Source organism: Lonchura striata, chromosome Z (genome assembly GCF_050655825.1).
Source record: "Lonchura striata isolate lonStrDom1 chromosome Z, ASM5065582v1, whole genome shotgun sequence".
Taxonomy (NCBI): domain Eukaryota; kingdom Metazoa; phylum Chordata; class Aves; order Passeriformes; family Estrildidae; genus Lonchura; species Lonchura striata.
In genome coordinates, this window is record NC_140740.1 from 85,057,773 (window position 1) to 85,078,918 (window position 21,146).

Sequence of the window (21,146 nt, forward strand, 5' to 3'; positions counted from 1 at the left end):
CCATTGGTCATTCAGAGACCTTTGGATCCCTTGGGTCCATTGATCTGTCAGAGCCCCTTGGGCTCATTGGGTCCATGGATCCCTCGTGTCCATGGAGCCCGTGGGGCCCTGTGGATCCCTCAGGGCCATGGGTCCCTCACATCCGCATGGGTTCCTAGGAGCCCCTTGGGTCCACATGGATCCCTTGGGTCCATGGATGCCTCAGAGCCCTGTGTTTTTCCCAGGTCCTCAAGTCCTTTGGAGCCCCGTGGATTTCTCAGGTCCATGGATCTCTCAGAGCCCCGTGGACCTCACAGCACAGGCTGTGACGTGCGAAGCTCTGCTTGCCGTGTAGCAAGTGCCCTTTGGATTTGGGGCAGGAGTAAGGCTCATCCTCCTCCTCCTCCTCCTCCTCCATCTGTAACGTGGTAGCATGGTGTGTCCTGTCAGCGGGAGCTGGAGACATCGCCTGGTGTGGGACAGCCCCCTGGCCATCCATCATCAGCAACACAAGTAGAATTAATAAAAATCCATAAACACTGCACGTGCAAAAATACATGAGTTTATATTTGCATTTAGCCTTATGGACAGCGGGGTTTTTCCACGTGTTTTCTCACTACATGGGTTTTCCTTCTATCCTGACTGAGGATCAAGCAGGAAGTCAGTCCAGATCCCAGGTGCTGGTTGTCCAACACGTAATGCTGCAGAACCCAAAGCACAGCCCAAAAGAAAAAAATTACTTTTTATAGTGGATTGATCATGACTTCTGGGCAGTTCTGCAGTCAAATAACAAAATAATCACAGCTGGAGCTCAGGGATACCGTATCCCTATTATAACTACTGTAGTTACAGAGTTATCCCCGTACTGTAGTTACACAGTTATCCCAGTGTAGTTATTGATGCACAAATAGACATTTTTTCCCTTTGCCTCTTCCAGTCCGATTGGCTGAAAGGGGTGATTTGCATAATCCCCCTGATTTTATTTCCCAGTAATTTCACAGTGCACAAGCCCCTTAGCTCTGGATGAGCTAATGGTACAGATTTTGGTACTTTTATTACTCAATCGGGGCACGATGATTTGCATGATCACTTTGTGGTTGTGGTTACTAGACCCTTCTGCTGCAACAGAGGCGACAGCTTTGTGCTCAGTGTGGGGGACTGCAGAGACCCCAGCTCGATTCCCTGCCCTGCCACAGACTTCTGACACAAGCTGGACAAATTATTCTCCTCTTATCAGTATTATGTCCCCATGGTCTATGTGAAGATCCCCTCACCAGCAAGTGATGATCTGATATTTCGATTAATTAAGTGCCATGAGTATGTAATCAATAGATGCTCAGACACCACGTGAATCAGCTGTGAAAAAACCCAAACCCAGCTTCTTCTTGTGTTCATCTTTCCTTTCCAAAACACCCACTTTGGTACAGTCAGTGTCATAATATTGTGCAACTTAATAATCACTACTGTTAAATAACATTACATTTTAATACTGGAATAAAGAAAAAGCACCTCGCCACCAGCACCACAGTGTATTTTCTTTACAATTTATTCCCAAAATTACTCCTATTGCACAAGGGAGATAGAGAATCAAGGATATTCATCAGAGTTCTGTCATCTGGTCAAAAGCATTTGTCATTTCAGCCTCAAAAAGGAATATAGTCTCAATTTAGGGTAGGGATGAAACATCTATTGCAGTTGCAGTGAGCTCAATATTTTTGAAGCCTGTACTGAAGTGTTTACTTACATGAAAGCTTCATTGTTTTTCCCAAATGCTGACTTTGGTTCTGAAAACTCTTGTGTGTATGATTAACTTCATAAGCCAGAAGTTAGTGGGAACACTCGAGTATAGAGGCACATGTGAGCACATACTTGAAGGCTTAGGAGTTCCAGAACAGCTTCTCTAGTTCTCATCTAGGATTTTAAATTTGCAGTGACTGCAAAACTCCTCCAAAACACCATTTTAACATTTTCAAATTGAGCCATTTCTAGTTGCCCAAATCCTCCCCCTAATTTTTGGGGTTTATAGTTCAAATAATCTTTTTCCATCTGTAAATATCACCAACAACAAAAAGTTTGAGTTTACCAAACTCCATACAGGCAGAGAAAGTCAACATTGGCCTGAAAAATTTGATCCCAAAGGCCACTGCAAATTTTTAAGAAGTTCTTAGTGGTGATGTGTGATGGTCTAACAAACAGAACTGTCTTTTGTCCTCAGACATAACTTAGGGCATTCTGGCAGTGGTTCTATAATTAATTACAGATAAATATGGGGTTCAGTAACATAGATATCTAATAATCACCATGATCAAGTAGCATTTCCTGGGCTACCTCCTTACGGTATACAAGCTATAAATAAATAAATGCTAACCTCAGCGAAGAGCTAATGCTTAGAGTTATGGCCCTGAAAAAAAAAAATCCGAGGTTTTGCAATAAGTACACAAGTTATGGCTTAGTATTTTTACCCATAATTAAGATGTATTTCAAAAGAGCAGCTGCCGTCAAGCTGACATAAACTTGACGTGATTTTCCCCTTAATGAAATCCATCATGGCAACTTAGCAACCACAGGAGTCTTATCTCTGAATCATGTTACGTGGTTGAAGAGAAAACCAGATAAAGTTGCTTGCATTAGAAGAAAAGGGGCTTTTTTTTTTTTTATTTCTTTCATTAAGGTGTCGTGTTTCAGTACCATAAATTCCCGGGGTGTCATCTGCAGGGTGCAGTCAATCACCATAAAGAAGAGTTTTAAACCACCTTACAGATGTCAAAGGATTAAACTTCAGGCTGGTGAAGTATTGTGAAGGCACTGGTGTTTTTCACTCTCAGTTTCTCGTTCAGTGTTTTCAGGCAGAGCACATCTCCCCGGGTGTCACTGTCCCCTACACTTAATGAGAACCAAGCTTGTTGCATGAGAGATTTTGGGGTTAACTGAGTTTAATTCTGATGAGAAAATACCATGACAAAGGAAGACCTGTTATGACTTCAGCCCCTGTACCCTTCACCTCACTTGCCACCACCATCTTGTGACTTTATTTTCGGATCTAGCTTTAACCATTTCCTTCTTTAGACGCCATACACACCCAGATATATGCACATCAGTGAGAAACTTTTGGGGACCCAGAAAATTCTGGAAATTGGGCCCAATGATCCCAAGCTGGAAGTGAAAAAATGCATTTTGTTGCTGTCAGCTTTTTTACCAACTCCTACCACAGGCAGCTTCATTAACTGAAAAACTTCGTGTAGGTGAAATAAATTAGGCTCTGCCTCTCAGCCAGGTGCTATAAATAAATACAACAGCTAAATTTCACAGTTAGACTAAAGCCTTTGTCATCTCTCACTCATCACACCTATAGCACTGTCGAAGAGCTGTAAAGTTAATGGTGCATCTGACTGATGTAACACGTCCCTGGTAAGCACAAATTGAGTGACTGCTTTAATGTCCAGATGGTTTGCTTTTTTTTTTAAACCACCAAAGCTGGGAATGCAATAGGATTTTGTGCATTTGGGAAAATGTGTGTCTGGTCCTCACCTGTCAGCAGCTGCGTGCAGGAAAGAGCTTTGTCTTATCTGTGACTCATGGGTCACCTCTGCCCTTGCTTGTTTGAGAAGTGAACAGCCATCCCTCCAAAAAACACGGCCTGACAGCCTTCCTGGGATTTGAGAGGACATTAATAGGCCCCCACACACAAAAGAACTGCCTGGGGATTGAGGAACACAATGAAAAACCATACACAATTCTGGATTTACACCTAAATTTATCAGCGCTGTTTTCCTAAGTTACTTGGCTCTGTAACCATAACAGGCTTTAAATGTCATTTGTTGCCTGGTTCTCTCTCTCGCACACACAGAAACAGACAGACAGACACACACACACACACACACACACACACAAATGCTGTTGCTCATCTTGCTACCACCAAGAGTACAGAATGGTTATAGAACCAGGTTTGAGCTGGAAGGGAGCTTAAAGATAATTTCTGTGACATGACATTGTTCTGTTATTATTGGCACTGTTTGCGTTGCTTTTGAACTGGAATACACCAGTCCAGACCCAAATCCTGTCATGCTCAGTGCCATGCAGATATTTTTCAGAGGCAGGCATAGGGATTTTCCAGTCCATCTCTGAGATGGAAGACAGTGGATATCTAAAGCAGGCCAATGTGGGGAGCGGGGCAGCAAGGAAACAAATGGTTTTTTTCAGGGAATTACAACTCTCTGCTTAGCCCTGCCTCACTGCTGACAGACGGGCAGGATTTTCAGGCATGGAGGCAGCAGAGAGTCTTAGGGAGGGATTTAGAGGATGGGGAAACAGCTCCATGAATTTTGAAAGGTGGGGGATTTAGTCTCTGTGCAGTGAGCAGCATGAAGAAAAGGCAGGGGGATTAAAGAGTGCGAAGAGAATGGTGTCTGAGGCTGGTGCTAAAGCAGAGGACAGGCAGGAGGTGTGGAAAGAGGGAGGGACACCCAGGGGACACAAACCCCCGCAGGCACAGAGCTGGTGTTTGCCACCACGGGCTTGCAGGGATGTGCTTCTGTTGGACCAGGGAAAATGGTGCCAGTAGAAATATTCTCAGTGGGAATACAGTTAACATCAAAGGACCAGGGATGGCTGACGTGCTCACAGTTTTGGAATCAGGTCTGGCTTTCACCTGTGCTTACAGAAAATTCACTCAAAGAGCTTTTTTGGGGACAAGCACAAGGAGCTGCAGTGGTGACCAAAGTCTGACCGCCTTTGGTGGCACGGATTTTCCTTCAGGGCTATGAAATGGGAATCTGTGTGGGGCAGCCTCACCTTCCTGTGCCTGCCCTAAGTCTCCCCTTTGATAGGTGTCATGTAGAGGAGGTGACACGAGGGTTTTGGTGTCCTGATGGGTCCCAGTGGGGCCAGGCCTTCCACCAGCATCTTCCCCAGGGGACAGTGGCCCCACCTAAACCTGGAGAAGGAGGATGCTCACAGGCTGCAGCCTAGGGGCTGGCTCCCAACAGCACTTAGCAAAGGGCATGAAGCTGGAACAGGCTGGCCAGATCCAGGGATCACACTGATCCCTCTTGGAGCCAGATCCTAGCCCAGCCTGATCCCTGGAATCACCACCTGAATGAGAAGGACAGCCAGGCCAGCTGGCGTCACACCAGACATCATCAGTGCCCCGAAAGCCGCAGCACTCAGTTTAAAGATTAATAGATGGTCTCTTTCTCCAGGCTGTAAAAGTGGGTGGGTAAAAACCAAATCACAAGCCTGGTGGCTCTGGAGGCTGCAGCCTGTCCAATAATGTCAGCATTAGCAAGCTGGAGTCATGCAGATAATAGTGAACCATGTGCAGAAGGTCAGGTCTCAGCATAAGGTCTGGGATTCTCAGTGAGTCAGAGGGATTGGGAAATCTTTGTAAAAATAACTAGAATTCCCCCTCCTGTATTTTTTTTTCCATGACTCACCCCTCAGAAAAGAGGCAATATGAAAAAGATGTAAATTTCTGCAGTAAATTTCTAACACAACATGTCACAGAAAAAAGGTACATGTATCTGTGCTTTTTCTCCACTTCCATTAAAAAACTCGATTTTCCTGCATTTTCTAATACTTTTGTGGTACGAGTTCACAGTCCAGCACTTTGGTGGAGAAAATGAAGTGCAACATGTCAGTCCCTCCTCTCAACTAGCACATGTCCCCCGAGTCCTTTATCCCCATTTCTCTCCAGAAGAAAGTTGCAAATGGAAGAAGCTGTGGGCTGTCATTGCTCTGGTGCTGAATTGAGGGGTGTTGTCAAAGGAGAAGCATCAGAAATCAAAATTGTCTCTTCAGAGATGGCAAACTGTGGCTGGGCACGCATTTTGCTTGTAAGAAATGTAATTTATGCACATCGGGCCAGTCAAATCCACCGTCGAAATCTTGTCAGAGCTGCAGTGTGCCACTGTAACTTTTTCCACCACCACAGGTGTTCTAAGGTTTTTGGAGGAATAATTTGACGTGCAACGCCTGGCACAACAGAAATGGACAAAAAACAAATAGCTGGGTGTCTGATCAGCATGAGGAGCTGTTGGTGTCTTGAAGCCAAGTCAGTTAATAACAGAATGTAATTTGTGGCAGTAAGAACTGATAGCTGGGATAGAGCTGATTTAATTAATTATGGAGGTGACATACTCCTATTTTCCTTAATCTTCTGCCTTTTATAAAACTACATCCTACGACCTCATCACCCTGCTTCATTTGGCTAGATGCATTCAAACTAAAACGGAATGAATTTTTTGTTTGAAGAGACTCCTCAAAACACATAATTTACCCTCTCTTTATAGAAAGAGATGCCACAAGGAAAGTCCCTCTTTTTGTGACTTCAGCTGATTGAAAACAATGAAGACATTTGCATTAATGAGGAATCAGGGGCTTGGGTGTCTTAATTTTCCTCTACAAAATTTAAATACATATCTATATAATTATACCTATATATGTATATATGTATATATGTATATATACAGGTATACAGATATAGGTATGGATATAGATATAGATATAGATATAGATGATATATATAGATATAGATATAGATATAGATATAGATATAGATATAGATATAGATATAGATATAGATATAGATAGATATAGAGATAGATAGATATAGATATAGATAGATAGATAGATAGATAGATAGATAGATAGATAGATAGATAGAAAAAATCAGGAGGTGGGGAGAATTTGGACCAGATACAAAACAAACCAAATATCATTGCCCTAAATTGCTTTTACCCAAGCACCCACCCTAGTGATTCTCCATCCACTGCTGTCCCACCCAGCTCTAGGCTGAGGTAGGAGCCTGGGAAGACCCCAGGAAGCCCCACCAGGGCTTGGCAGGCTGCTCCTGTGGGCTGCCTGGTGACTCTTGGCTCGAGCAGGAATTCATCCCTGCACACATTCCCATGGCAGCCCTGGTTTCCCTCTCCTCCCCTGATACTCACCTCCGGAGAACACCTATTGCCATGCTGATGGCAACCAGCAGCAGGAGGCTTCCACTGAGAGACACCATGACAATGGCATAGGTGGAGGGTGGTGAACCTTGAAGAGAAATCACAGGTGAGTTTTGCCAACAAACAGCTTCAGGGAACACAGCCTTTTGTGAAATTACAGGCTGAAAATACTGACAGTCCTCCTGCTCAAACCATGAGTGGAAGGGGGTGACCAGCTCTGTATTAGAGGGGTGTTTCTGGAAACAATTTTTCTTCAAAAATCTCACAGCTCAGTTAAATAACTTGTGTGTCTTTATCTACCTAAGAGCAAAGCAAAACTGCTTTTCAGGACTGAGACTGAAATGCAGCCCTGTGGATGTCAGGGTGGGAGAGCCTGCCCTGCACTGTTAGACCACAAAGCCATTTCACATATTATCCACCTATTTATAGTAAAGCAGGATCCTGAGTATTACTGCCTGTCTAGCCAGCACTTTCAATCCACTTTCACCCTTTTCAATCTGTTTCCATCCTTTTTTAATTCTTGTATATAATTCCAAACTTAAAGTAATGAACACTGGCTTACATCCCTGCCTCCAAAGCTCTCATTCTTTTCTGCTGCAACCCCTCCCTTCAGTTCCAGCATCCTTCCCACCCTAAACCCCAACAGAAGCGTGTCTACCTTGTGTCTGATCCATCCACTCCTTTTGAGCCCACTCAACACCCTGTATCCATAACCTGACAGACTTGGTGACATGCTCAGCTGTGTCACCACACAAATAAACACTGCAAAACTGATTTAAAATGCTGATGGAAACAAACAGTAAAACACCTTCTTCCTGGACAATCACAGAGTTGTATAAGTCTTCACCACCAGCATGGGCCATCCTGAAAAATTAGGGAAAGAGACAATCAGATCCCAGCTTAATGTTCAAACCCAGTACATTTAGTTCAGATTCCTTTATTTCTCTTAAGTATTTCACTAACTCTAATGTGAATGATCTTTAACTGGAGATCAAAGGAAGATGTGTTAAGGGATAGATTCAAAAGACAGAAGTTAATCGAACTCAGAACCCCTGAATACTTCTGTTAAGGCAATGAGCTTCCACTGTCTTGAGTTTGACTTAATTTTTCTGCATGGCATCTAATCTTTATAGAATCCCAAAATCCCAGAATGGTTTGTGTTGGAAGGGACCTTAAAGCCCATCCAGTGCCACACCTGCCATGGGCAGGGACACCTTCCACTATCCCAGGTTACTCCAAGGCCTGTCCAACCTGGCCCTGAACACTTCCAGGGATGGAATTTTGGCATGGATAAACAACCCAAAAACACTGACAACATGCTCTGACTTATCTAGCTGATACTTTTATCTAATCCTGGCCAGTTTGCCCCAGGACACAGAACCCTTTCTTTTACTGCCTCCATAGGTGGTAGCTAAGTAATCTGTCCAGGCTTTGCCTCTTGTCAATCAGTGCGTGTGAATAAAATGAAATGTCAGCCCAGAATCTGAGAAATTCTCCCTCTCCCCAAGGAGAGCTGAGCTGAGTTTAGTGAGAATGGAAAATCAACTTGCTTACTAGAGAGTCCTGCAACCCCCCCCAATATCCTAAGGAAAACCTCAGTTTTTCAAGCACAAACCTTTTGTGCTTGTAAAGAAGTCAAGAAAATACAGCATGGAAATTAAAATATAAAGCAGAATTACATTACAAATTTGTGGAGTACCTTGTGACTGCTGAAGATCCTTGTGTCAGCATCACACTGCTCAAACCTTGCCTGAAAGAAAAGCTGGTCCGAAGGGTTTCAGACTAATTGCTCACTTCATTTGCCTCTGTTGATTGCTTCCTTCTCCCGTGGTTTTTATAGGGCAGGGTAATCTCTTCCGTGTTTAGACAATCAATAAAGTGCGGAGGTGGATCAAGCAGAGGCTTTACTCACCATCCTTTAGATAAGCAATTATTTCCACACTCTTTCTGGTGGAGCAGGAGGCAGAGCTGGGCTCCACCCAGGAGCCTGACAGGGCTCCCACAGGGCACGGGACCCACTCTGCTGTGCATGAACTCCTCCAGCAAAACTACCTCTGTAGCTGGTGCCCAGGACTGGCTCAGAAATGTGCTGTGTCCCAGGAGGGGTGCCTCTGGGTCTGCTCCAGAAGGCTGGGTGGGGAGGCCAGGTGTGGGTGCTCTCCAGGCAAGGGAAGCCCACCAGCCGTGACAAGTCTGAGCCCTGTCCTTGCTGTGTGGCTGTCGCATGGTCTTACCTGGCTCTCTGCACTGAAAACAACCAGGCAGGAGTTTAAGGAGCTGCTGCTGAGCTGTTAAACAGGGAGCTCAGGGCTCCAGAAGTGCTTCATGTTGGTGTTTCTTGCAGCCTGGCTTCACTGCACCGCAGGCGGGAGGAGAACACGACTTTATCCCTAAAGCACCTACCCCTTTCCATGCCTTGGCTGGGGAGGCCACATCTGCACAGCTCTGGACCTCGCTCTGCTCTGCAGGAGCCCCCATTCCCTGTGCCAGGCTGGGGCTGGCAGCTGCACCGAGTTATCTCATGGAAGGCTGCGGTTGCCTGTGCTCTGTGGTCAGAGAAGGAGTGGTGCTCCAGGGTGGAGACCCTTTCTTCGTTAATGCAGGCACAAGGAAAACATTAATGAAATCCATATTGGCAGGTGTTTCAAAACAATAGAGATAGAATGTTTTTTCTGCTGTGCCTAGACAAATAGGTGCACAACAATTCCTGCTCCTCTTACGTCACAGTAGCAAACAGGACCCAAGCACCTCTCTGAGTGCCCTGGAGATTGTTTGGAAGGGTTTCAGGCATCCACAGTCATAGAATTCTAAAGAATTCACAGTCAGCTAGAAGTCTAGCTGACCACAACTGTGAATTTTCCTCTGTGGCTCAAGAAAACAGCGAATTAACTGCATTGGATAGATTTTACAGAGAGATGAACAGCAAAGAGCAGGCGTGCAGACATATGCAGGTATTATTTCTGTTTAAGACACACATCCACTCTTCATTTTGTGTCATCCATAGAGGAGGACACTTGGTCTGTATGAACCTCCTCTCCCTGCTTCAGGGATTCGCTGGACTTGTGTTTGGCTTTAAGCCTGAGCATGCCACAGAAGAGTTCCTGAGCAGGGAGGACTTCATACTCAGGCAGGTGCCAGCACTTTCCTTCTTTATCAAACAAAGGGAAAGATCAAATCAAAGCTGAGATTGCTTTGTGGAACCCATTTGTGATTTTTGAGTCCGATCCAAAGGTCACTGAAATGACCTCCAATGGGAACCTCTGCTGATTTCTCTGGTATCCAGTCTGTGTTTCTAAAGAAAAAGCTGCTAAATACACAGCAGACCTCACTCTTGAAAGCCACTGACCATTTGCATGGTGGATCTATGTGTCTTGTGCATGCCCAGTATGAAGATGTGGTGGAAGCAACTGGGGTGTGCTCTTCTCTTGGGAATGGAAATGACCTTTATTGAACTTTCAGAGTAATTAAAGAAGAAAAGCATTGGATGCCCTCAATATTCCTAAAGTTGAATAGTCTTATTTTTAAAATATTTAATGCATGAATAAATATTCATTTTTTTCTTTTTTATCCTGGTGTCACCTCACCCCAAACTCAGTTTTCTGGAGAAGCTTGAGATCACAGTATGGGGAGCTGTGGTGGAGGAGGAGGGGGCAGCTCTTTCCTACAGAAACACCTTATCTCACGTGGCTTGGGTGCAGTTCCACCACTGAAAACTGCCAGCATGGATAACAACAACCCCAGTGAGACCAGGACAGGCTGCCAGGTGTGCATAAGGCCACACACCACAGGTCTCAAAGACATGAGCTCTGTGCAAGGACAGAGCTTCTCAGCACCACTGTAGGTCTTTTATCTGCTCTGGGACTTACTAGTGAACACCTGGCTAGCACTTTTGAGATAAAAAAATTCATATATGAGGGTATGCATCAAGGATAATATTACTGTAGTGGAAAAAAAAAATTCCTCTCAAAATTGTACTGAATAATCCAAAGCAGCTGGTTAAAACAGTGTCAAAATACATTTAGAATTACAGACTCACAGCATCATATGGGTTAGAAGGGACCTTGAAGCCCATCTTGTTCCAAACCCCTGCTATGCTCATTTGGGCATAAACTCCATGGACAAACCTCCTGGAGGAAAGAAAAACTACAGGAGATGATAGGAAAACAGTGGTATGTCCTAGAGGAGCTCTCCCAGCAGCTTTTCTCAGCGCAGTGATTCTGCTTTAAAAGCCAGCAGGGTGAAAGATTTTATCATAGAGGGTCAGAGAAAACACTTAAATTTCTTCTTGTAAATTCTTCAGTGATACACCCTGGAAAACACTGTTTTTTTGAGGAGTAGCTATTTTTGTACACTGCAAAATTTATACCAAACCTTTGGCACAGCTGCCTCAAGTTTTACACTACATAAACATCTATGGAATGGGAAAAATAACCCCGAGGAAATCTGAACTTTAAAAGGCACAGGAATTTACTTAATCAGTAATATGAAAGAAAAGGTGTAGCATTTTTTTGTTTTGCTATTAATAAGTGCCATGCCCAGCTCAGACAAAACTTCCTGATCTTTACTTGATCTTTACCTTGAAGTCAGAGATACCTTTTTTTAAAATAATCATACAGGTATTTATTTCAAGGTATTTATTCATCAATGTGATCAATCTGGAAAGCAGTAAATTCTCAGATATGCTGTCTGCTCACAAGGCCGGGTTGGATGTGGCTTGGAGCAGCATGAGCTAGTGGAAAATGTCTTTGCTCTTGGCAGGGCATGGAACTGGATGAGATTTAAGACCCCTTCCAACCCAAACCATTCCAGAATTGTGCAGATTGCACCTTCCATGTTACAGCAAGGTCAGCAAAATGTAGAAAGGGTCTTTGAGTGAGATGGCTTGAAGGCACATAAAGTTTTGGTGCTGAGAGAAGGTCTGTTCCCATTTCCTGGAATAAGTGAAAGCACGTATCTTCATGCTTTTGCTTGGTGCACTTCTTCACCAACATAAATAGCTGTGCTAAAGTACCTCAGAAGCAAACAATGCAAGCCCTAGGTCCTGTAGAAACACCACCACAACTCGAGCACAGAGCCCCCCTGGGAGGTGTTGTGGGCAGCTCATGGACACACAGCTGTGTGGGGTAAATGTAATACTCTCATTCCATTCCGAAACTCAAATCACAGCTCAGTGTGTAGCCTGTGCTGTGGGTTTTGCCATGCTCAGGGGATTTTGGTGTCCAGAAGGCTAAAACCAAGGCCTGTGAGACCGCTGTTACCCTTTGCCTCTCTTGTGATAACAGCGGTGGAGGCGATGTTTGGTCACTTACGCAGGTTTCTTCAAGGTGTTGACAAGCTGCGTGTCACATGTCAGAAAACCTGAGTGTTTATTTTCCACACCAACACGTCATTCATTTTGCACCAAGGGCAGCAGCAGTGCTGCTCTGTGTGAGCAAACTGGGACTGGGACCATCCCCGCGTGGCCACACCACGGCACTGTCCCCTTCCAGCCCAGGGAAGGCCTGCGCCACTTCCCTGGCCACTTTGGACACTTCCCTGGCCACTTTGGACACTTCCCTGGCCACTTTGGGCACTTCCAAACTGCCATCAGGACAGGCTGGGGTGGCTCCTCAGCCACACTGGGAAGTGCTCCCCATTGGGCTCAAGCACAACCTCTCAAGGCCACTGCAGGGAGGGAGCTGAGTTCAAGTCAATTTCTGTAGACACAAGTTATGTGTGCTGCAGATACAACCATGCCAGCTACTGGGAAAATCTTCCATTTTCCTTTTTTTTAAACTTTTATTTGTGATGCCAGCTGGTGGAAAGGTTGAGTTGGTGAAGCACAACAGTGTTTAATGGGATCCTTTTCACTTTAATGTGTACAAGCTTTGCCACAAGAGGAAAGCAAACAAAAAGCCACTGGTGATAAGGAGCTTCCATGGATATTTATCCAAGTGATTTGTTTAGGTGGAGGCCTCTCTTTATTTGTTTTCCAGAATCATGTTCTTGACCTTTATCAGCATGAGGAATTATTTTTTAATTCAAAACACCTCATTCATGCTTATCTCTGAGATATATGTTCCATCACAGCTTTTGCCATTGTGGCCTGTGAATCAGCTACCAACCAGGCAAATGGTGCTTCCATTTCCAGAATGGGCATAAATAACCAAGTGGAAATTGGACATTTAGAGTCTGAGTGATCAGTCTGAAGTGCATTTGTTGCCTATTTATTTGTGTGAGCTGTGCATTTAATGCACGGTTCCACAACTGCACCAGCACACACGGCTGCACTCTGGAAAGTCCCTGGGGAACACAACAGCCTGAACACTGCTGAGCTGGGAGAAGAAAACAAATAAATCTGCTTTCGGTGCTTTGTGTCTGCTCCTGGGCCTGAACAAGCTGGTTCTCAAATGGTGAGGGACAACGAGGGCTGCTCTGAACGCCTGACCACATCCAGGAGCTCTGGCACTCAGAAGCCATTAGGGAGGTAATTTCTTATTGAGCAATGGGATTACTTTATGTCTGGGCAAAACTTTTGATCTATAGTGGTAAGAGATTTTACCACCGCCCTGCAGCCGGGTCCATTCATCACAGAAAGCAGCACACTGTCACTCTGTGCAATAATCTACAGAGGATCCTGTGCCCTGAGTATTCTGCACATCTATTTCTGCATCTCATAAAGGATGCACCTGGTTGGGAAAAGGGATGTGAGGACTACAGAGCTATGGGGCTGCTCATGCTGGAGGGATGACTACAACTTAATCTGGAAAATGATGGCCAAAAAGGCTTGATAGATGCCTATGAAATCATGTCAGACATGGAGAAAGTGGATAGGAATGGCCAGTATTCTGCAGGCAATTTGTCTCATCCAGTACAAGAAGCCCAGCACATAAAATGAGGCTAAATTTGGCAGCTCAATCATCAGAAGCTGGTTTTCTCTTTTTTCCCCACAAGCTGTATTTAAGCTGTGGAGTTTATTGCCACAAGATGCTGTAATCTGCTAAAAGCGTGCCTAGGCCTTAAAAGTCACTGGTTGTGTTCATGGAAGAAAAAAAAAATCCACTAGGGGTTACTAAAAGCAAGACATCACGTCGAGGTCAGAAAACCCGTAAGCAGTAAATCATTAGTAGTTAAAACAATATTCTGGGAACATATCTCTAATTACTGATGTGCTTACACAAAGTATCTGATTTCCTCTGTTCCTGGGGAAAGGCAACGGGTACAGGTGAAAATTTGAACTTCCCTGGCCCAGCTTTTCTGGTAGTTTTGCTGCCTTTTTTTTTTTTTTTCCATACAAAAGCCTTAATTCTGTTGGTTCAGTGAGTCTTGTCAGCTCACCTAACACCAGAGTAAATTGTGCAGGGGAAGGCATGAAAACTAGCTGTGCCCTTCCTCCCCTGCCTCCCAGCTCTGCCAGCTGCACCAAGGAACTGTAAAGACAGATGATTTAATCTCACAGGAGTTTGCTGGGAATTTGCTGGGAATATTGAGCGAAGAACTCTGCTGGGCATGGCTAAAACCACTTTTGGATGCTGGTGGTGCTGTTCTGGTTTGGAAGATCCTTTGAGTTTGGGACCAAGACCTTCAGCAAGGAGATGGATTCACTCAGGAAAGCCCTGAGAATCAGGGTGCTGCAGGTCACCAGGGAAAGACCTGGGGAATATGGCTGCAGTCTTCAAAATCAACTGATTTATTGCTGTGGATCCACAAGGCACATCCTGAAATTGTACTAAATCTACTTCTTCTGAGCGTTTTCAAAATAACCAGAGGCAGAAATTTCCTCCATGGAACTCTTCAGCATATTATTTGTGAATTAAAATACTTCTGAAAAGTAATTATTTGGGATAAATTTCCCAGCCGTTTTCTTCAGTGGACTAAGCATGGCATTAAATTACAGGGAAGCTCAACTATTATCTCATACTTTTCTTTTTTTTTTTTATTATAGACTTTTTATCCACATGAATGATAAAGAAACTACAACAGAGTTAAATACCTTTTTTGATAACAGTGATTATATTCTTAATTACACTCAATAGTAAATTGTAAAATATTTCCAGAGGAGTACAATCGTAATTCATACAGCAGGCAAAATACCAGAGGGGGGAAGGGGAGAGAGGGAGAGGGGTGTGAGAATCTCCAGACTGCTTTTAAAAAGCACTGTGTATGGCTAACGCTGCTCTATCCATCCTTCCATCTGTCCACCCGTCCATCCAAACGTGGTTCTGGCCCATCTGGTGAGATGTTCATTTCCTTCCATAAAACAATCACTATTCCAAAGCAAAAGGTGAACTGGCAGATGTTGTCAGTGCCTGTGGCATTGAAAGGACCAGTAGTTCCTTTCACAGCTTATCTGCACGATTCAAAAGCATTTATTTCTTCTATCAAGCTCAATAGTCCTTCTAAAAACACAAAGACTTAAACTTTGGTACCACCAAAAAAAAAAAAAAAAAGAAAAAAATATCAAGGACAGGCATTTTTTTTGTTGTTGTTGTTTTGTGTTTACTAATAAATGGCTGCTACATTCTATTTGACATGGTTGTCCATGATACTATGAGGTCACTTGTCCTTAGGTTCAGAGGAACCTGATTTTTTTTTTTATTTAGATCCCCAAACACTTCCATTTCACAGTCTATATACAAGTCAGGTTTCTGACTGCGTTATAACTTATAAGGTAACAGCTGCAAAAGCTCCTGTGCTTCTGGGAGTGGGAAAAAAAAAAAAAAAGAGGGAGAAAAAGAGAAAGAGAGAGAAAGTGTTATCAACATTAAGCCAAAGTTTGAGAGAGTGACAGAATTATGACATTTATTTACAACCCTTGAGAAAGGGATGCACGTAGGTCACCTGCTCTACCAGCTCTTCTTTTTCAAATTCCCCTATTTCTCATGGATTTTTTTAGTCAATCCACAAGCCAGATTTTCTGGCATAACACAGTAGCAGGGCTACCAGCTTTTGGCTTCTGTCTCCAATCCCTAATCTTCTTCTTTTACCAGGAAAAAAAACCAAGAGAATGTCATTTAAATGTTAATACTTCAGCACCTAAAACTAATATATCCCTGGTCACTGATGATACAGGTGGTGTTTCTACCAAATCAATCCTTCCAATAGACAGTCCTGAAAAATGCAGTGTTTGGTTTAGGAAGCCCTGCCTGTGAGCAGCAGGATAATTGCCTTCTATAGGACACTGAACTACAGTTCTGTGAGACACCCAAAATATGCTATGTACTGCTTTTTCTGGAGCTAAAGGAGTTCCATTGAGGGCAGAAAAACTCCTTCCTACCTGGAGCATGAACAATTTTTTTGCACTCTGAATGCCATGGTGTTTCCTTCCTTCCTTTTACTGAAGGTACCTTGACCTTGATGACTTTTCAGTGTCAGGAAAAGCACATGCTCAGGCAGTTAGAGCCATGAAATGGTTTGGGTTGAAAAGAACTTTAAAGATCCCTTCATCCTACCCCTGCCATGGGCAGGACACCTTCCACTATCTCAGGGTGCCCAAGCCCCATCCAATCTGGCCTTGGACACTTCCAGGGATGGGGCAGCCACAGCTGCTCTGGGCACCTTCTGCCAAGTCCTCACCCCATCACAGGAAAGAATTCCTTCATAAAATTTAATTTAAAGCTACTTTAATGTTTAATTTAAAGCTACTAGTTTGAAGCCTTTGTCCTGTCACTGCAGGATCCATGGGTCAGCTCCCAGCACGACATCCCACCCCAGTGAAGCCTCATAATTTGTGCCACGTGTAATTTACCAGAACCAGCCCCATCAAACAACAGAATGATCCTCTTAATTCCTGCTGCAGAGGAGCACAGGCAGCCAGGCCAAGTGGAATTAAGTCCCTTTTTCACAAGCTCACCTTTAGCTTTTGCTGAGGTGTGCACCGAGCTTTTCTTTCCTGATCAAGCTTGCTGCATAGGGAATCTGGAATGACACAGAAACAGAGACACTGCTCAAGCCAAGGTTTGGCTAATGAAACACCCAAGCTGGGAATCCCTGAAAATTAAATGTTTTGTTTTTCTTCCTGAAAATAGGGAGGAATCGTAGGAAACAACACCTTAAATATAAAGGTCCAACTATTTATGAAACCTCAGGGAGGTTGAAGCAGAAATAAAATAAAAAATGGCCGGAATGAAAACAACAGATAGAATCTTAAAATTCAGTGAAAAAGATGCATTCTGATGCTTTGTTTATATCAGAAGCTGGCAAAGGATAAAGCCACCTGTGAGATCATAAAAATCAGCAGTGTGTATGACAGATCAGGCAATGCACACTGATCCCTGCACAGCCACAATACAGCAGGTTGGGAGCGTGAGACTTCGTGTATTTATATCCCCGTAATTAGGAAGTTCATAATAGTTATCTCCAACTTGCACCAATCTGAAGGGAAGCCACTGAAGTGGAACAAATAATTAAAGAAAAACAGAGAACATGGGCATATTAGGGAACACAGTTATATTTAGAAACAAAGTGGGATGATGTGCTCATTGGCCACTGGGAATGCATTACAAGGCTGCTCTTCCTCAGTGCTGGGCCTTTAGAATGCAACAAAACTAAATTGCTCTGAGATTTCCCCTTAGCTGGGAATCTAAGTGGCTACAAATTTTTTGATGATGACTTTTGGAGGGACTGCTGGAGGAATTCAGGCTGGGAGATCAAAAAAATTCTGCGTCTCTGCACTCCTAGGTGCTGCTGCACACTGAGCTGACCTGCTTCTGCTGCCAGGCACTCCAAATAATGTCAAATATGCTACTGCAAGCTGACAATTATGTCAGGATCAAGGCCTTAACCTGCACAAACAGCAGAAGCAGCGGATGGGCAAACACAGAGAGTTCAAGCAACCTGCCCCACACACCTAGACACAGTGAATTTGTGTCCGTATCCCCACATGCTCCTGTACATCCCTGTTTTGCTTTTAAGTACATGATTCCCATCCATTATGAGGGTGTTTGTGTGAACTGTGCCCAGCACACCTCTGGGCTGGGGTAAAGCATCGTGACTGCAAAGGCATTGAGAGACTTACCCACCCCTGCCCACCTTAATAAGGAAAAAGAGGAGGGAAGGATCGGGATGAGAGGAAAGAGAGAGTCTTTTGAAGCTGAGGAGCTAACCCTTTCATTTTTTGGGAAAGGAGGTCAATCTGGCTGAAAGCAGCAGCACAGGATGGAGCAGTGTCTGTGGCTGAATGAAAGCAGAAGTCTTTCACAGGGGCACACTGCTTCCCCCCTGCACAGCCCTGGGAAAAGGGATATGTGAGTGCATGAACCACTGATGACCAGAAAAAAACAAGATTCCAGGTGTTTTGCCTGACTACTCTTATAATCCCTTCCCTTGACAGAAGATAATAGGGATCAGGAAGCTTGTGGCCAGTTCCCCCCAAGAAACAGAGCTGTCCCCTCCACCACGTCCCCAGGCAGAGCTGCCTTCAGGACACGGTGCTTGCAAAGGCTGCAAAACTCCTTCCCAAGCTGCAGCAGAGATGGGGGTGCAGGGGAGCTGCTTCCCTGATCACCCTGGCCATGGTTTGGATGCAAAAAGGAGCCACAAACAAACTGCACAAAAAAATCAGCACGTTCCAGCTGGGACCTGCTGGGACCAGCTGATTCCTGCCTCTCTCCCACTCACCAAGGCCAACTTGGGTTTGCATGGCCACAAATTATATAGGACACCTCCCAAGCTGTACTGACCTAGATAATACAGTGGGGTACGTTCTGTCAGAAATTAACTGTTCTTAATCCACTTCTCCGCTATATTTGGCACACTGGTGTCTTTCTAGCGTGTGTTGTTTTAGCTGATCTCCTGGTAATTGATGGCAGTGGGAGAGGTGGGTGTTCGACAGGGAAATGACTACTTTCTCCATTAGTTAAATCGCCTACAATGTCATCTTCTATTTCTGTTGTTGTCAGAGCATTTGGTAACTCCGATGCTGTGGTGGAAGAGGATTTAGGGCTCTCCTGGCACCACAGTCCCTCTCTGTGCATCCATGGGGGCTGCTGTGATGAGGGCAGGACAGTACCCAAAAGGGCACAGAGATGCAAGGGGTGGCCCTTTTCAAAGGGTGCACAGAAATAACAAAAATGAAGGCAGCTGGGTTTAAAGCAGAAAAAAACAAACACTAAAACAAACAAACAAAAAACAAAAAACAAAAACAACAACAAAAACAACAACAAAAACAACAACAAAAACAACAACAAAAACAACAACAACAACAACAACAACAAATAAACCCAGTTTTCATGACCAGGTCCACATTTGTAGGAAATACAATGAGAGCATATCTGAAGAGAATCTCCAATAAAAATGTAATATGGACACTGAATCTTTTTTCCTACTGGCTGACTCCAGTGTAGTCCTGGTACTCAATAGGAGTCCCATGTGCATTCCTGGAACACATCCCCATTTGTTCTACCTGGAAGGAACCCAGTCAGCAAGCCTGGAGCCTGCTCCATGACTCGAACCAAAGCACAGGGAATGGAGAACTGGGGAGTAATTTCTGAAGTCCTGTCTGATCCCTGTTATGCACACTCACATATCAAAGTAGCTTCAGCTTCAGCCTCTTTCAGGGGCTTCAGCTCTGCATCCCATCTCTGACAAGGTACATGATTTTACATCACCCTGCCTTCTGTTGCTTAGAAAAACTACTTTGCACTCATGCAGTAGCTGAGGCTGGCTTGTGGCTCCCTGTATATCCACACCCATTTTTGATCTGAATTTCTGCAGATTCTAAAGGAAAAAAGCATTCTTCTTAAATTTCTACAAGGCATCCTTTTCTTTAACATTTGAATTTAATGGAGAAAGAGGCACAGCTCCATCCTGTACCGTGGCACATCCGCATCTGTTGTCAAGATACAAGTTTTGCTCACCTGTCTTAGGAAAAAAAAAAAATAAAAAGCCAACAGCAAGAAATGAAATTCTGGTGAAAGCAGCTCACTTTCCTGTAGACAATCAGGGATGATCCTTTTGAGGACACAGAACACAGCATTCCAGCAATGTTGTTTTGCCTGTCATTATGTGTGTGCTGTGAGCAGGCACTTCAGCACAAGATGCCACTCAAGAAATCTGAGAGTCATTCTGCTGAACAACTGTTTGCATTCTTGTCAAGGACAATCACCTGAGCTGCACCACTTCAGGCCAAGCACAGAAGTCACAAATGGCACTGAAGCACTGCCATTTCCCATTTCCTGCTTTTGAAAACCAAGATCTCCCCACACAGAAATGTGGGTACTTCTTGTTTGGATAATGAATACATTAGTTGCACAAAAGCACCAGCTTTCCATAAACAATGTAAAGTAAGAATTATAACTACTGGTGCTCTTCTAAATTATAGTGCGACCCCGAGGAACAGGCTCTCATGCCTGTGAAGATTTACCAACATTTACCACATGGTAGATTTTTTTTCCCCCTTCTTTTAAATGTTCCTTGTCAGTCTTTAAGGATCAGGGTGAAAGATTATGCAGATATGGAAATCAGATTTGCAGAGAGATAGCTCCTGATTTATTTTATTGCCTGACTCCAAAGAACAGAGCTGATTTAAAGGAGCACTGAGAGCAGAAAGCCATAAAACACAGAAGAGTTCCAGATGGATCCAGTTCTGAGATCTGAACATTATTATCAGCCCAAAGTGAGGTTGGTAAGGAGGAAATCAGTTCATGGGAGCAAAACCTAATTAAAATATCCCAAACAAAACCAAACCATCATTTTTCATGCAACTCAGAATGACAAAGGCCTGCCTGAGTGTTTCACATTTCTAACACACCTCAGAAACCTGTCATTTTTACCTCAATGTAAAATTAGGGTGATTGATCATCACCCAGTGATCTAAACCACCATGGGTGATGAACACCACCTGAGCTTGGATGATCCTCAGAATCTCAGAATTTGAACCTTTCAAGTTCAAAAAGATCTCTAAGACAATTGAGGCCAACCATTCCACCAATGCCCAGCTCACCACTGACCCATGTCCCCAAGTGCCACATCCACATGGCCTTTAAACCCCTCCAGGGATGGGGCTCCACCTCTGCTCTGAACACCTGACCTCAGTACTTGACAGTGAAGAAAATTTTCCTAATATCCACTTTAAACCTTCCCTGGCACAACAGGATCTGCATGCAAAATCCATATTTTATATATGATCTCCACGTACATGCCCTGCACTCAGCCAATTTGGGAGACAGCACTTTGCAAGAGGAGGAACAGATAAATGCATCCAGGGGTCTAAGATCCATTTTCTTGTTAAATATG

At 44.1% G+C, this 21,146-nt stretch overlaps 2 protein-coding genes across 3 annotated transcripts in view; both read right to left on the reverse strand.

The window, feature by feature from the left end:
- Positions 1–105: 105 nt before the first annotated feature.
- On the reverse strand, positions 106–10,151 carry LOC146763916 (uncharacterized). Its single transcript, XM_085566891.1, has 4 exons — positions 8,632–10,151; positions 7,741–7,796; positions 6,924–7,020; positions 106–5,949 (listed from the first exon to the last, which is right to left on the reverse strand). Exons 1-4 carry the CDS (start codon positions 8,661–8,663, stop codon positions 5,772–5,774), a joined length of 363 nt encoding a protein of 120 aa, XP_085423017.1. The 5' UTR covers positions 8,664–10,151; the 3' UTR covers positions 106–5,771.
- A 5,326-nt stretch (positions 10,152–15,477) lies between these two features.
- Positions 15,478–21,146, reverse strand: part of SKOR2 (SKI family transcriptional corepressor 2) — a 31,598-nt gene continuing 25,929 nt past the window's right edge. The window contains exons 8-9 of one of the 2 annotated variants that reach the window (XM_077790297.2): positions 16,765–16,829; positions 15,478–15,609 (exon numbers count right to left, since the gene is read on the reverse strand). In XM_077790297.2, coding sequence (XP_077646423.2) covers positions 16,767–16,829 — 63 coding nt within the window. In that variant the 3' untranslated portion in view covers positions 15,478–15,609; positions 16,765–16,766. Of the gene's footprint in view, positions 16,830–21,146 lie in introns of both variants that reach the window. The other variant, XM_085568039.1, reaches the window with a different exon arrangement.